This window comes from Nyctibius grandis, chromosome 1 (genome assembly GCF_013368605.1).
Source record: "Nyctibius grandis isolate bNycGra1 chromosome 1, bNycGra1.pri, whole genome shotgun sequence".
Lineage (NCBI taxonomy): Eukaryota > Metazoa > Chordata > Aves > Nyctibiiformes > Nyctibiidae > Nyctibius > Nyctibius grandis.
In genome coordinates, this window is record NC_090658.1 from 11,883,067 (window position 1) to 11,896,068 (window position 13,002).

Genomic DNA, 13,002 nt, shown 5'->3' on the forward strand with positions numbered 1-13,002 from the left:
CGAAGATGAGCCCCACGGCAACCCAGGCAGCTGGTACGCACTGGCAGGGGGCTTTGTGCCTGCAGCAGTGTGAGTCACGCCTCTGAGGTGCTGAGGGATGCTGGTCCAGCTCTGCTGGAAAATACCCAAGCCAAAGTGTACATAACTTTAACAGACCTCAGCTGGGCTTTGGATCTGGACAGTGCAGCAGGGAAACCCCTTGGGCACTGGCTGTCAAGTCCTCACCATGTCCTGTGTTCCTCCTGCTTGGCAATGATGGATCAATTTTGGCCTTGCTTGTTAAACCCTATGGGGCTGATGTTATTCCCCATCTTTTACTTCACTCACACATTTCACTTGAAGATCTTGTGGGATCTTGCATACCCACAGCCCTGACAGGGGCTGCAGGTTTTAGATGTTGTCCTAACCCAGGCTCAGAGCGCTGCTCCTCTGCTGTGAGCCAGGATACTTTCTTGAACAAGTAGAAGAAAAAAAACCCTTGGATTTGTTCTGCAGTGGAAGGCACCAAATGCCTTTGCAAAAGCAGCCTACATATACCATCAGAACGTACAAGAGGATGAACAGAGGTGACAGCAGACTCATGGGGAGCCTAAAGCTCAGGTACAGCTTCCTGGGAATAGCCCTGGGATGGCACAGGGCACACAGCTGCAGGGGCACATGCCGGGAGACAGAGCGGGTGGTGGGAACACAGGCTGCAGAGGGCATGCCTTCGCTGCTTCAGGTAGGGTCATTGCAAAAAGGGAGGAAACAAATGTGACTTGCATGCATGCAACCTTCGTAACAGGAATCAAGAGTCCCTGCTCTCCCTCCTGTGCAAATTGCCAGAGATTCAGCAGCACAATTTAGGGCAAGTTGGGAAAAATCCCTCCTACAGCTCTTGAAGCGGGCAGGAGGCGGAGGGGCAGAAGGGCAGTGAGAGCCCCTGGGATCACCCTGCTGGGCAGCTCTGCCCTAGGACCATACTAGGACCCTGCTGAGCAGCAAGTCATCCTTGGGCTAGAGCAAGGGAAAAACAACAACTTGGAGGGATCTTCCTACTACACAAAGGTGCCGCTTGCAAGCCATCCAGCCCAGAGCGTGCACACAGCACGGGCAACAACTGGCAGGAGAGTTTCAAGGAGACTATAACTTTGGGTGCATTTTTTTGCCCAGTGGCTAAATGTTCAGTGGTTACAGCTAAGTCTGCTTTTGAAAGCTGAACCAAAGCAGCCCAGCTGTCTACTGAGCTCACAGTGGTGGAGCATATTCAGGTACAAGGTGGTCCAGCATCGCCTGGTTCCTCGCCTCCAGGGAAACAGGTTATTTCCTGCCTTAAATAATGCAGTGGAGAAAAAATAAAATGATGGGGTGGGTCACAGAAGCAAACAAAGCAAATGGAGAGAAACCAAGAGCAAAGGGCCTCTGAAAAGATGATTCATGTTTTGCCGAGTGCTGAAACCATGGAAGCATCAAAGCTAAGTCAAATGCAAGCCAGGCAAAGAGGAAAGCACTTCACACCCTCAAAAGGAAACACAATTTCTCAGAGGTTATTGCACAGGCTGGGGAGAAATGTACAGAACGTGGGACATCTCTGTGAGGGCCTCATACCACTCTTGGTACTTAAACATCCAGAAAAAACTGTTCTTTACCTGGAAGGAGCCATCATCTATCCACCCATGCATGGCCATACTTCCAGGCCACTATTTCAGTCCTTTAGAGGGCAGCTAAGCAGAGTTCGATCAAAACTAATGAGCCTCTGACTATGCTTCTGAGGCTTCTTCCAGTCACGGAAGGCAAAAAAATACACCCAAAAGGCAACAGGGCTGCAAATTCTTGAAATACTTGAAATTCAGGGAATAGCAACATGACAGGAGAAGGCAGATATTTCGCATAGTAACAGATACCTAGATAGTCTATCAGGGGTCATGGCAGCAGCAAAGCTGGGACATGAACATTGGGAACAGACATGTCTAAGGGCACGAATGTTTGCATGGGAGTGTTCATCCTTTTCTACGTGTAGGGATAAGGCAGAGGGAGAGTTAGGCCACTTCAAAAGCATAGGGCCTTTGGAGTGAGAGCATGGGTTGATTCATGTCTTCCACTTCAGAAGAGGTGAAAAATAACCACGGTGCAAGGCCTTTCTATATGTAACTGCTACAACTATCTGAACTTAGATATCCTAGATATAGATTCCCTCCCATCCCATGAGGGAATTTCAAGCTTCATGAACTTTCATTTGTTTTCCAGGAAGGTATCCCAAGCACATAATTTCTGGTTTTATTCGCAAAGGTCACAAGTTTCCTCTCCTTCACTTTGCAACAAGTGTGGGGGCTCTGTCTGTGAAGGTAGCAACCCTAGAAGTGCTTTCCAACCATGCAAAGAGAATCACTTTGGCCAACTATTTCCAAACCATATCCCAGGATGCCAGATTATCACCCACATAAAACAAGTGCTGAACTACCCATTTTCCTTGTAGTAATTTACCCTTCCTCAAAACTTAGCCTCTCAATCACCTACCGAGCAAATTAGCGTGGACACAGGAATCGGACTCATACTCCAAAGAAATCAAATACAGTTAAGAAAAAAACCGTTCTCCTCTAGACAAGACCTGCATCACATTCATCACCTGCTCCAGAGATGTTTATTCCAAGGGGCTCTGTCTTTGCCCTTCCTTCTGTCTCAGCGTGAGACACACATCTATTTTTGGCAGGCTTATTGGCATGAGCTGAATATTGTACCTGGAAGTGAGCAGTACACAGAAGAACTACAGGTGCTCCTGCCCATGAGGGGTGCAAACTTTTCAGAAAAGACTGTGTGTTTCAGCAGCACAGAGCTTACCACATCCTCTGCGAGATGCCACCCAAGATTTGTAGATGTGAGTCACAATCCAAAGCTTTCAGCTGCATCCAGTCTGTTCTGCCTATGTTGCTCTTTAAAATCAAACAAACAGCTTCATGCTCTTCTCTGCTGGTATCTATCTTAATGCTCTTTCAGCAGCTGCCTATTCTCTCTTTTGTCATTGCTTGCATCTCATTTCCTAAAGGGTTGAAGAGTAATGAGTCCTTTTATCCCTCTTCTTGTTGAATCAGAAACTTCTAATAAGAAAGCTTGGGTGTTAAAGGCAGTGGCTGTGCAGCCCCAAGAGCCCAGAGGAGCTGAAGTAGAAGCATGACCTCTCCAGAGGCACTTCACCTTCCCCTCTGTCCCCCGGTGTGTAGAGAAGCAGCATGATCCCCCCACAGCAGGACCCCAGATTAAATTCCTGCAGGGACATGCACCTTCCAAACTAAGATTGCCTCATTTTGCCATCATTTAAAACCCTTAACAACAAATGAACAGCTATTCCCTCGAACATTTTCTAAATCTCATTCAAAAAGTGGATAAAAAGATGGCAGCTCAGGTTTTTCCAGGCCTCAGGAGGAGCACCTGCACATGCCCTTTCTCCTCACAGCCCTAAGGAGGGGCTCCAGGCAGACACCTCACATTTATTATAAGTGGGGAAGGCCACATCTGGCTCTGAGGCTGATCGAGGGTCAGACTAGCGTCTATTAGGGCTTCTTTTCTCTTCCATCAAAACCCAGCAGGTCTCTCTCAAACATCAGTAGCAGCAGGACTCTCCTAAAGAACAGGATCGTATTTTGCTCTGAGCACTCTTTGTGGAAATTGTATGGGTTTGGCTTTTTTTTTTTCTTTTTTTTAAAAATCTGAATAGGAGACCAAGTGGTTTTAGAGCTAACCCAAAGCACGGACCAATTCATCACCAAACCCAATATAGCAACTGAAGGGATTCAGATGCTGTCCTCTTGACTTCTCCTGTTCTCACTTTCTGGGAGGTTATTTCCCTTAAAATGGCAGTTAGAAGATTTTGCACAGCAACTCATAAATGCCAGCAAAAAATAATAAGCAACAACATCTGATTCACACTGAAGACCTTCCTTCCTTCCTCTCTGTACCTCCTTTGCAATAGCTCCCTACATCCGTCAGTATTAATGCCCTTGTAGCCGTGACAGATCTGTGGTGGTTAAGCGATGCAAGCTGGCAGGGAGAGGCTAGGACTGTTACTGTAATTACTGATAGCACACTCGAGAGCACGTTTGTTTTTCCCAGCTCTATCTATTGCTGAAGCAGCTGGTATTACCTTTCTCCATAATTTTTGCCTGCAGGATGCTTTTCTCTGGATTCTGACAGACCAGCACCTGCTGATATATTTACTACTACAGAAATGATGCAGCATCCTCATTTCCTTTTTTTTCCCCTAGCATCATTAACTTGAGTAGCTGGGGAAGCAGCTGAGGGTCTGCTCCAATATTTTGTGTGCCCTCCAGCATGTGTACAACACCCCTGCCATAAAAGCAAGCAAGCAACACATCAAGCAGAACCACCAAGAAGCCAGATGTATCAGTTTCACAATGACTGAAGGACAGCAACCTAAACCCAGACAGTCCCAATGTAAATCTATTTGCAAAGAGAGACTGCACCAAGTCCAAAGATCTTGGCCATAATTTGCAGCCAGCTGGGCCAGCAGGGCCTCTTCCTGCTCTGGTTAAAGTCAGCAGCCAAATTTCCATTGCCTTTGCTGGAAACACCTGCAGAGCACAGCAGCTGTGCCAATCTGCCAGGGGCAGCAAGGCAGGAATAGCAGCCCCATGTGAAACTGCAGCAGGGAATCTGATGTGTATGAAACACAAACACCCGTGCTGGGATCTGGCTGGCATGGAAAGGGAACAGATGAGAGGTCTCAGCAGCTGAGCTGGTAGAGTAAGAGCTATCTCCAAACTGAAATGCTGAAGATCAAATGATAAAACTGGTGCAAGCGGTGTGGCTGTACTGGACTAACCGCATTAGCTGGGAATCTTGACACTGACCTTTGAGATCCCAACTGTCCTTTCGTCTTTCTTCTTCACCCATGTGCTGTCACCTTCTGTACATCCCTTCCTCTTGCTCTCTGTGCTTCCTTGAACATGTCCACACTAGAGAATGAATGGCCTCCACAGTTAGCAAGCAACATCACCACAGCAAATCACCCCTTCAGTGGACAAACCAGTGGGTAGAAAACATGCACAAAGGCACATGTTGTCCTGGCAGAGGGAGTAAAGCAGCAAAGAAGCCACCGAGCCAGGAGATAGGAGGCCTCCAAGAAAGAGACCTAAAGTGGTTGTATGGGGGTTCATTGCTTTGTTGCTGGCTGACATCAGGCTCTTTGCTTAGAGAGATCTGTTTCATTTTAAAGGGAAAACTCCTCCAGGGATCTCATTAGCACCATCATCAAAGACAGAAAGGAACTGGAGGTTGGTGGAGGGGTGATGGTGGGGAGGGAAACAGGACAGAAGTGCTGTTAAGTTGCATTTAAACTGGCAGAGAAGGAGCCTGGGAGCATTCTGCCCTGTTGGGATAGCTTCACTGCCCCAGGGAAGGGCTGCCTCCTTCCCCTGTCCGCAGGGTGAGTGGCTGGAGTGAGGGGGCAATGACCAGGAGAGCAGCTGCCCAAAAGCTCAACTTGAGGCATCTATTCACCCACTTGCACTCCTGGAGCAGTTTTCCCCCTGCCAAATCCCTCCTCCTCCTCCCCATGCTCTCACTTTTCCTGGGGTCTGTCCTCCTCCTCTCTCCCATCACTGGCTGGACACTGTTGTTTGTGGGGGACAGCAGCTCTGGCCAACTTTGTGCCTCTACAACTGGCAGCAGAAGACAAGGCACCCATGGCTGTGGTGGGAGGCATGTTGACGTTACACAGCCATCCCACTCTGCAATGCTGAGGACTGGTTTGACACAGGATCCTGGCAGCCCTACACTTTTTAAGCTAATTGCTCCCTGAAAGCTGCTTCCACCTTCCTGAAGACTCCATTGCAAGAAGGGGGTGAAGTAGGCTGTGAAAGAGCAGTTCAGTGGATCCAGAACACGGGTAGATTCCCCTCTATTAGGCTGAGTAAAGTTACAAAAGCAACGCACCAAAAAAGCGAAGAACTCAAAAAAACAGGAGGCAAAAAAAATTCAACTTATTCGAAGTAATACTGTTATAACTGCAAATCAGCTTAAGAAATTCAAACAGACATAAGTTAGGCCCCCTGTGCTATTGCTCACCAGAGGTAATATTCATTATTGCAATTTCTTCTATGTAGCATCATAAAATGCCAAATAGCACTGTGTTTCTTTCAAGTACAGCCTGTTCAAAGCAATTGGTGAGCCGTGCTTACATCACCTGGCAAAGGGGAGGGATGCATTCATCTCCCCATGTCTTGAAGAAATTAAGGAGAGATGTTTATCAAGGAAATGAGTAATACAAACGGTTTGGCTTTCAGTAGACTTGGAAATACATACAGCAGGTTCCAACACAGGTTTGTAAAAAATTAATTAGCAGTGAGTGGGAAAAGGAGTGATGAGTGTTATTCTCTGTGCTGCAGTCTTGTTTAACTTAATAAAAGTAACTGAACTATAAAATCCCAGTGAAACACCCCCTAAAATTAAATGTTTCTCCAGAAATGCTGTTCGTTTCACAGTAGGAATGATCAGGTATTCTACACCCTATAATGTTTCAGCTCCTAACACCAGATATCTGACAAGACTGTCAGACTCCCCTAAATATTTAGCTTGTTTTGTTATCATTAAAAATCATCGGGATTTTGGAGCCTAATTTATCCAGCTGAGCTCTGCTTGCTTCTGTGAGCACTTAAGATACAAAAATCTGCCATAAAATAATTAGGTTTATTCTAAATTTTAATGAAAATCTAACAATAAAATTTTGGAGAAGATAAAGCTCAGAATTTTTTCAGAAGGTTTCTTTGACTTGCAAGCCCCCCAAGAAAGCTGTGAAACAAAGCAAAAACTACATCAAAGCAATGGACCTGGCAACCCTGGTAAGGACTACCACATGACTATCTTCTCCCACCCAAGTGTCTCTTTTAGAGCCTGATACATCATTCAAGAACAGAACATTTACAAGAACTGCTGCAGTCAGTAAAGCATAGCTTTAATGACTGACAACCTGTCCAGAGAGGGATTGGAAGCTCTGCTTGCTCCTGGTTGACCACTTCAAAGGGCTCCCACATGCTGGGCAGATGGGCCTGAATTGCAGCCTTGCACAACAGCAGCACCCTCCCCACCAAGGCTTTGACAAAGGGGAGCCCAGTCCCGCATCCCAAGCTGTTTTCCTTGGGATTCACTCCCAGTTTCCACAAGCACAAAGCAAAGGAGCATTAGGCCTGCCAGATTCATAGCGATGCATCAGACCCAGAGCACTTTAAATTCCCCAGGCGGCAATGACCAAAACCAACTGCTGGGAATTAGTCCTTCAGGTCACCTCTTAATGTCACAGTGCAAGCGATAGTCACAACTCAAGCTGGGCAACCAGTGCATTGGGCCAGCTCCCACTGCAGCCAGTAGCGATCTTGCCAACTAAAACCAGAGCAAGAAAGTTCTGGGTATAAACAGCAGCAGAGCTTGTTAGAAGCAAACCTTTGCTGTAACCAACGAATGCCAGATGATCCCTACTGGAGAGCAACCACCTCCACGGTTCAAACATCTCACAGAGCATTTCCCTTCATCCATCAACACACCAGGAAAGTAATCATGAGGTCTTGTGCAGTGCCAAGAAAGATAATAGAGTGTAGTCAAGCAATAAGCACTGGCCTACTCTCTAGGCTCAGACTCCACGGTAGCAGAGATGAGCAGGGGCTAATGGGTAGGGAGAGAGCTGGAGAAAGCAGCATTGCCCCTACAGAATCAGCCAAGAGACCCACAGTCTTGGGCATGTTGAGCTGTGAGCTCTGCTTTTCCTAGATACTCTGCATCTTACAGCAGGCAGCTACCAGGGCAGCTGGCACCAACTCTGCAGCTTCCCTACGGACACCTCTGCAGAGCCCTTACTCATAAATCTATTTCAGGTTGCTCTTAAACCAGCTCATATATATAGGAAAAAATCCCCAGTCTGCTAAGCTGGCGCATTTGAAGTGTTAGAAACATCACTAAGGCGATAAAGCTTTTCTTTCTCTTTTTTTTTCATCCCTCCTGTTACAAAAAATAACCTGCTCAGAAGCTGTATTTCCTCTCTCTCATGCATACACACACTTTTTCTGTCAAAAAAGCTCACCCGCATTGCAATCATGATCTGTGGGATCATATGTCTGTAGGTAAACACACACAGCTATCAGGCACCCCTGTGGAGGCATAGGCATTACAGTATCAGTCAGGTACAGAAGAAAATCTTAAGTTTCCTCCCTAGGTCTGGGGCATACCGTGCCAAGCTCATTCAATCAGTCTGTTATAGTCAACAGCACTCGGACATCCATGCCTACATAGAGGCTGAATTTGGGCTGGGCCACTGTTCAGCTGGGGTAGGGATGTAGGTCAATTTAAAAGCCTGGTATGTAGAAATCATCATGTTTGATGTCCCAGCAAGAGAAACTGTATCACCCATCACCCATCCCGATCAGTCAATGCATCCCTAGCAGTTACATGGGGACCACAGATGCTCCTTATGTGGTGCTGCCCTGCACAGGCCAAGGTGGCAAGGACTGCTCCAGATGAACCGCTCCATGCAATATGTGGTGTTGAAGGTGGTGCTAAGAGGAACAGTGTCTTTCCAAGAAAGTCAACTCTTTTCTAAGTGAAAGCCAAGCTCCAATGACAGAAACAAACCAGTGTCTTGCTCACTTCTCATGTGACACGCCAGGGCTATGTTCTGTCTGTGTTTGTTTCAAGAGGAATTGCAGGACGTCATCTGAGAGTCCGGGTGTTCTCTTCCTGTCTTCTAACATGACTTCTCCTTCAGCTGGCTTTGAAAAACAAGCAGTAGTGGGGTGGTTTGGAAAGATCTTACACCCATCTCTGTTCAAGACCACCTGGGCCATTTGCAGGCAACGCGACACATATTTTGTTCCATCCCGTTTTGCTACCTCTGAAATCTTCTGCGACAGACATCGTGATGCAGCCTCATAGGTGGGATCTATTCTGTCTGGCCGTTTTTTGCAGTACATTTTGTAGAAATCATCGAGAGACTTCCTGATGCTGGTATCTTCTGCACTATCATGTTCATACATCCATGAGAGCGCAGTATCGTTAGGTTCAGTGGGCTCACGCAGCCCTGCTTCTGGAAAACATCTCATGTCTGCTTTCTCAGAGCCTCCAGCAGAAAAGCTCGCGGGAACTGCAGAGGGTAGATCGCTTTCTCCTGCAAGCACAAGATCAATGAAACTCATTAGTTACCAGGTCATCCCTGTGGCAAAATCTTTTTTTGTTCCCCCTTCACGGCAGTCTGGCAAACAGGCTCTGTGCAGGAGTGAGCTAAGTACTGCTTTAAACTCAGCTGGACTGCCAGAGGGGCTTGCTGCATAGATTCATACAAGATGGGCTGTACCTGGGGATCTCAGCCTCAACCCTCCTCAGTGACTGAATCTACAAGGTGGTACGGACCTCCTGGCTCCTCTCAGTCACACTTCCAAAGAGGTGGAAATTGGGATCTGCTGCTGCTGGACATGACAGCAGACCCACAGGGAAGTCCAGTTTGCAGCTGAAGCAGTTCTGCCTCTGTTTTGGTTTTCTCCCTTCATCCCTGGGTCTAATCCTTCCCTTTTCATAGTTCTCATTTTTACTTCTACAGCACAATGCGCAGTCCTGTCCTCCAGCTTTCAGCCAGATCTAGAGCCTCCAAATCAACACTGTTATGGTGACTGCGTAAAGTTTGGGAATGGGGCCTGCAAAAAGGGACTTTGTGCTTCCCCATGAAGTCCCATTTTTGCAGCCCAGCTGCATTAAACGCTCTCCCCACATCCTGCAGTGATTTTTATAGATAAAATTTATGTAAAGGCCGAGGACTCATTCTTGCCTAGCTCTTCTCCTCCTTCCTTGCTGACCCACGTCTCTGGACAACTCTCAGGGCTGGGGTTTTCTTCTGCTCCAATGCAATCAAGGGGGATGCTTTGTACTTGCACAAAATTAATATAGCATCAGCAAGAGACACTTGGCAATGACATGACCAGGACAATCAGCAAGCCACACACAGCTTCTAGGAAGAAGAGCCTCTATAAAGAGACTTTGAATTGGGCTCTGGTACCCAGGGAGTGCCTCTAACTGCAATCTCATCTCCAAGCCCGCCACGCCAGCCTGTTTGCCAAGCACCTGAGTCACCAACAAGAAAATTTTCCAGGGCTCAGCCAGAGGTTTCACAGCTGTCATCTGCAAGTTACATAAGCAGGACGCAGGGAGTCAGAAAACAGCTTGGTCTTCTGTAATTCTGTGAAATATGAAGCAGAGTACAGTCCTTCATTTCAGTAAGAGACCATGTTCAAAGGAAATCTCAGCACGGTGGCAGAAGGCTGTTCTTTCCCTCCCAGTACACAAAGAGCTACCCTCCTCTTCCTGAGTGGTCAGAGATTCATTAAAATGAAATTAAGATTTCTGTGTAGCCATACTGTACCTTGCCTCTTTCTTCCTCCCCCTACTTTCTATCTTTGATCTTTTCAATTTCACTTCATCTCCGATTCTACAATTTTTCCTCCTCTTGCAATGTGTCATTTCCAATGCAGTACAAAGAAAAGCTTAGTGGGCTTCTTTTAACATTGATCTATGCCATCAGAGTAGCAAATCAGAGCTAATCAAAGAGAACAGGTCCATTTTGTCTCAATAATCTCTCAGCTTTGGTGCCCATGTTAAGTTAAGACTGAAGCCTCATGCATCTCCGATAATTCAATCAAGTTGCACTTGCACTCCAACTCCTGTGGCAATTGCAAACCCCTGTGTTGTGCTGTTGTCTTGCTGCTTCTTATGCACAGCTTACAGCCATATTTTGTGAAAGAGCAGCAGCTGCCTCCAGCTATGTATCTCAACCCTACATGATCCAGGAAAAGCAAAATCCTGTTGGTTTCATGGTGTCAGGGGAGACTTTTGCAATGCTCTTCTGACTTTCTCCCATGATTATAAGCCAGCATGACCTATAAAGCAGCCATCCTCTGTTGAAGCACAATCCATACAATCCACCAAAGTAGTGACTGGTAAATATTTCAGGGGTATATTTTGGGGTTTGATTAGTCAAAAAGTACTCAATTATATTATTGGGAGAACAGTTTTCTTTCAGTTACTGATTCAAATTTACACATCTGTTTTCAACAGTAGGCCCTATCCTCTTAGTGGATTACTTTTCCAGAAAAGCCTTCTTAGGGGAAGGCACAGAATTATAGAATCATCGAACTGTTTTGGTTGGAAAAGACCTTTAAGATCACCAAGACCAAGTGTTAACCTAGCACTGTCAAGTCCACCACTAAACCATGTCCCTAAGCACCACATCTACACGTCTTTTAAATACCTCCAGGGATGGTGACATGAAAAGTTAGATGAAGAATTCCCAGAACCAATCTATATCACGCAAAGCTGCACCTGACAATTTCCCAATACCTTCTCAAACTATGTGCCAAGACTGATCTTTGCAAATACACTTGACCCTTTTCCTCCCTAAACAATATCAGTCCTTCCTTGACACCCTTTAAAGAGCTGATACTGCTGTTGTAATGCACAAATCTCCCGAATGATTTATAAACCATGGGGCACAAACCCAGTAACTGGATGCCTGTAGGGTCCAGAAAGAGCTTCTCAGTTGGGGCACACGTAGAGCATACAAGCACGCCACGTAGGCCTGCAAATGTGCTGCTAAAGGCAAGGGCTGCATTAAACTAATCATTCACTTTCCCTCTCCATGCACCTGCACCCCTCAAGAAAGCTGGGATTCCCTGATAACACACAGCAGCATTGCTTCAAAGCTTAGACCTCTCTGGACAGCTCTCAGCAGCAGGAAAAATGTAGGTTTGTAAACTCTTTATCCTTCCATGGCAAACTTAACACAGCTGTCACACACCCTTGTGTTGGCTTGGCCCAACACCTACAGAAGTCAATGCAAAGATGAGCAGGGCTGAAAACTCGCACTCCATTCGCCTGAAATGGAGTTTCATCACCAGAGAATCTGGACCAAATTATTTTCAGCAATTTTCACTCATTTATACTACCAAGCATGTGTTAAAGAGGGAAAAAAAACCCCAAACCAGAAACAGGTCATTACTCATGTCTTGATTTCATTCTCACATGATGGATAATCATCAGTAAGCATGTATATTATTTCATCTGTGCCTCCACTCCACACTAATTAAAGTTCAGCATTTGCAGCTTATTAGTAAAAGACCTGGAGGCTGATAAAAGGATATTCTTTGTGTTTATAAACCTGCTGATGAAAATTTAAAGTCTCCATCTGGTACAAGCACATAACCCTACCGCCTGAAGCACACAATCAAATCCTGCTTTGGCCTTGGGCCACTTCCAGTGATGCAACAACTCTGCAATATCATTATTTGCACTTCTACAAACACAGCTGATATAGCAGTTTGTGTCTCCGTGTAACTGTGTTCAAGCACATACAGTCAGAGTGCAAAACAACCCATCCCTCAAACAGTAGAGCTCCTACACTGCTGGCTTTCTGGGGAAAGAAATCCCCCCCAGTTCAGATGGGCAGCAAGTGCTTCATTAGAGCTGGTGTTGCCATGATCTTTGTCCCTTGCAGGGGCTTAGCTGGATGCCAGTAGCTGCTAATTCTCTAGTTACAACATCTGTAGCTGGATTTGTCCAAGCCTCCTGGCCTCTCCCACACTGTCTGACTGCCTTCTGGGGACCCTGCTTGTAGGATGTGTGGTTCCTCTCCTGCCCAGTTCACAAAGGCCCATCCTATTATCAGGGTCTAGGAGACTTACACTTTAGATCTGAGTACAGGAGAGCTAAACCACAGTGTTTGTCATCAGCAGTTCTGTGAAAAGGGCAATTACATCGCTTGTTTTAGGACAGGAATCATTTGCCGTAGGGCTTAGGAATGAGTCATCCCTGGCACAGATGGAGCTCAAGTCTAAGCCCACCAAAATGAATGCCAATCCCATATCCGCCCCAGAGCTGCTCTGGTGCTCTCAGGTGTCAGACCCTATGGGAGCAGTCACGTTCGTAAGTGCAGCAAGCCCCCTCTCTAAATGGTTCAAGCCCTTGACCCCTTTCAGCCAT

General features: G+C 46.4%; 1 protein-coding gene across 6 annotated transcripts in view; it reads right to left on the minus strand.

Annotated features, from left to right (window-relative positions):
* The window catches only part of CHGB (chromogranin B), a 78,890-nt gene that overhangs the window by 23,067 nt on the left and 42,821 nt on the right, over window positions 1–13,002 (minus strand). The window contains exon 1 of one of the 6 annotated variants that reach the window (XM_068398243.1): window positions 8,066–8,616. The exons of the other annotated variants lie outside the window; for them this stretch is intronic. Within the exon in view, the coding sequence (XP_068254344.1) occupies window positions 8,066–8,150 (85 nt within the window). The 5' untranslated portion in view covers window positions 8,151–8,616. Of the gene's footprint in view, window positions 1–8,065; window positions 8,617–13,002 lie in introns of those variants that run through there. 6 annotated transcript variants of the gene reach the window in all.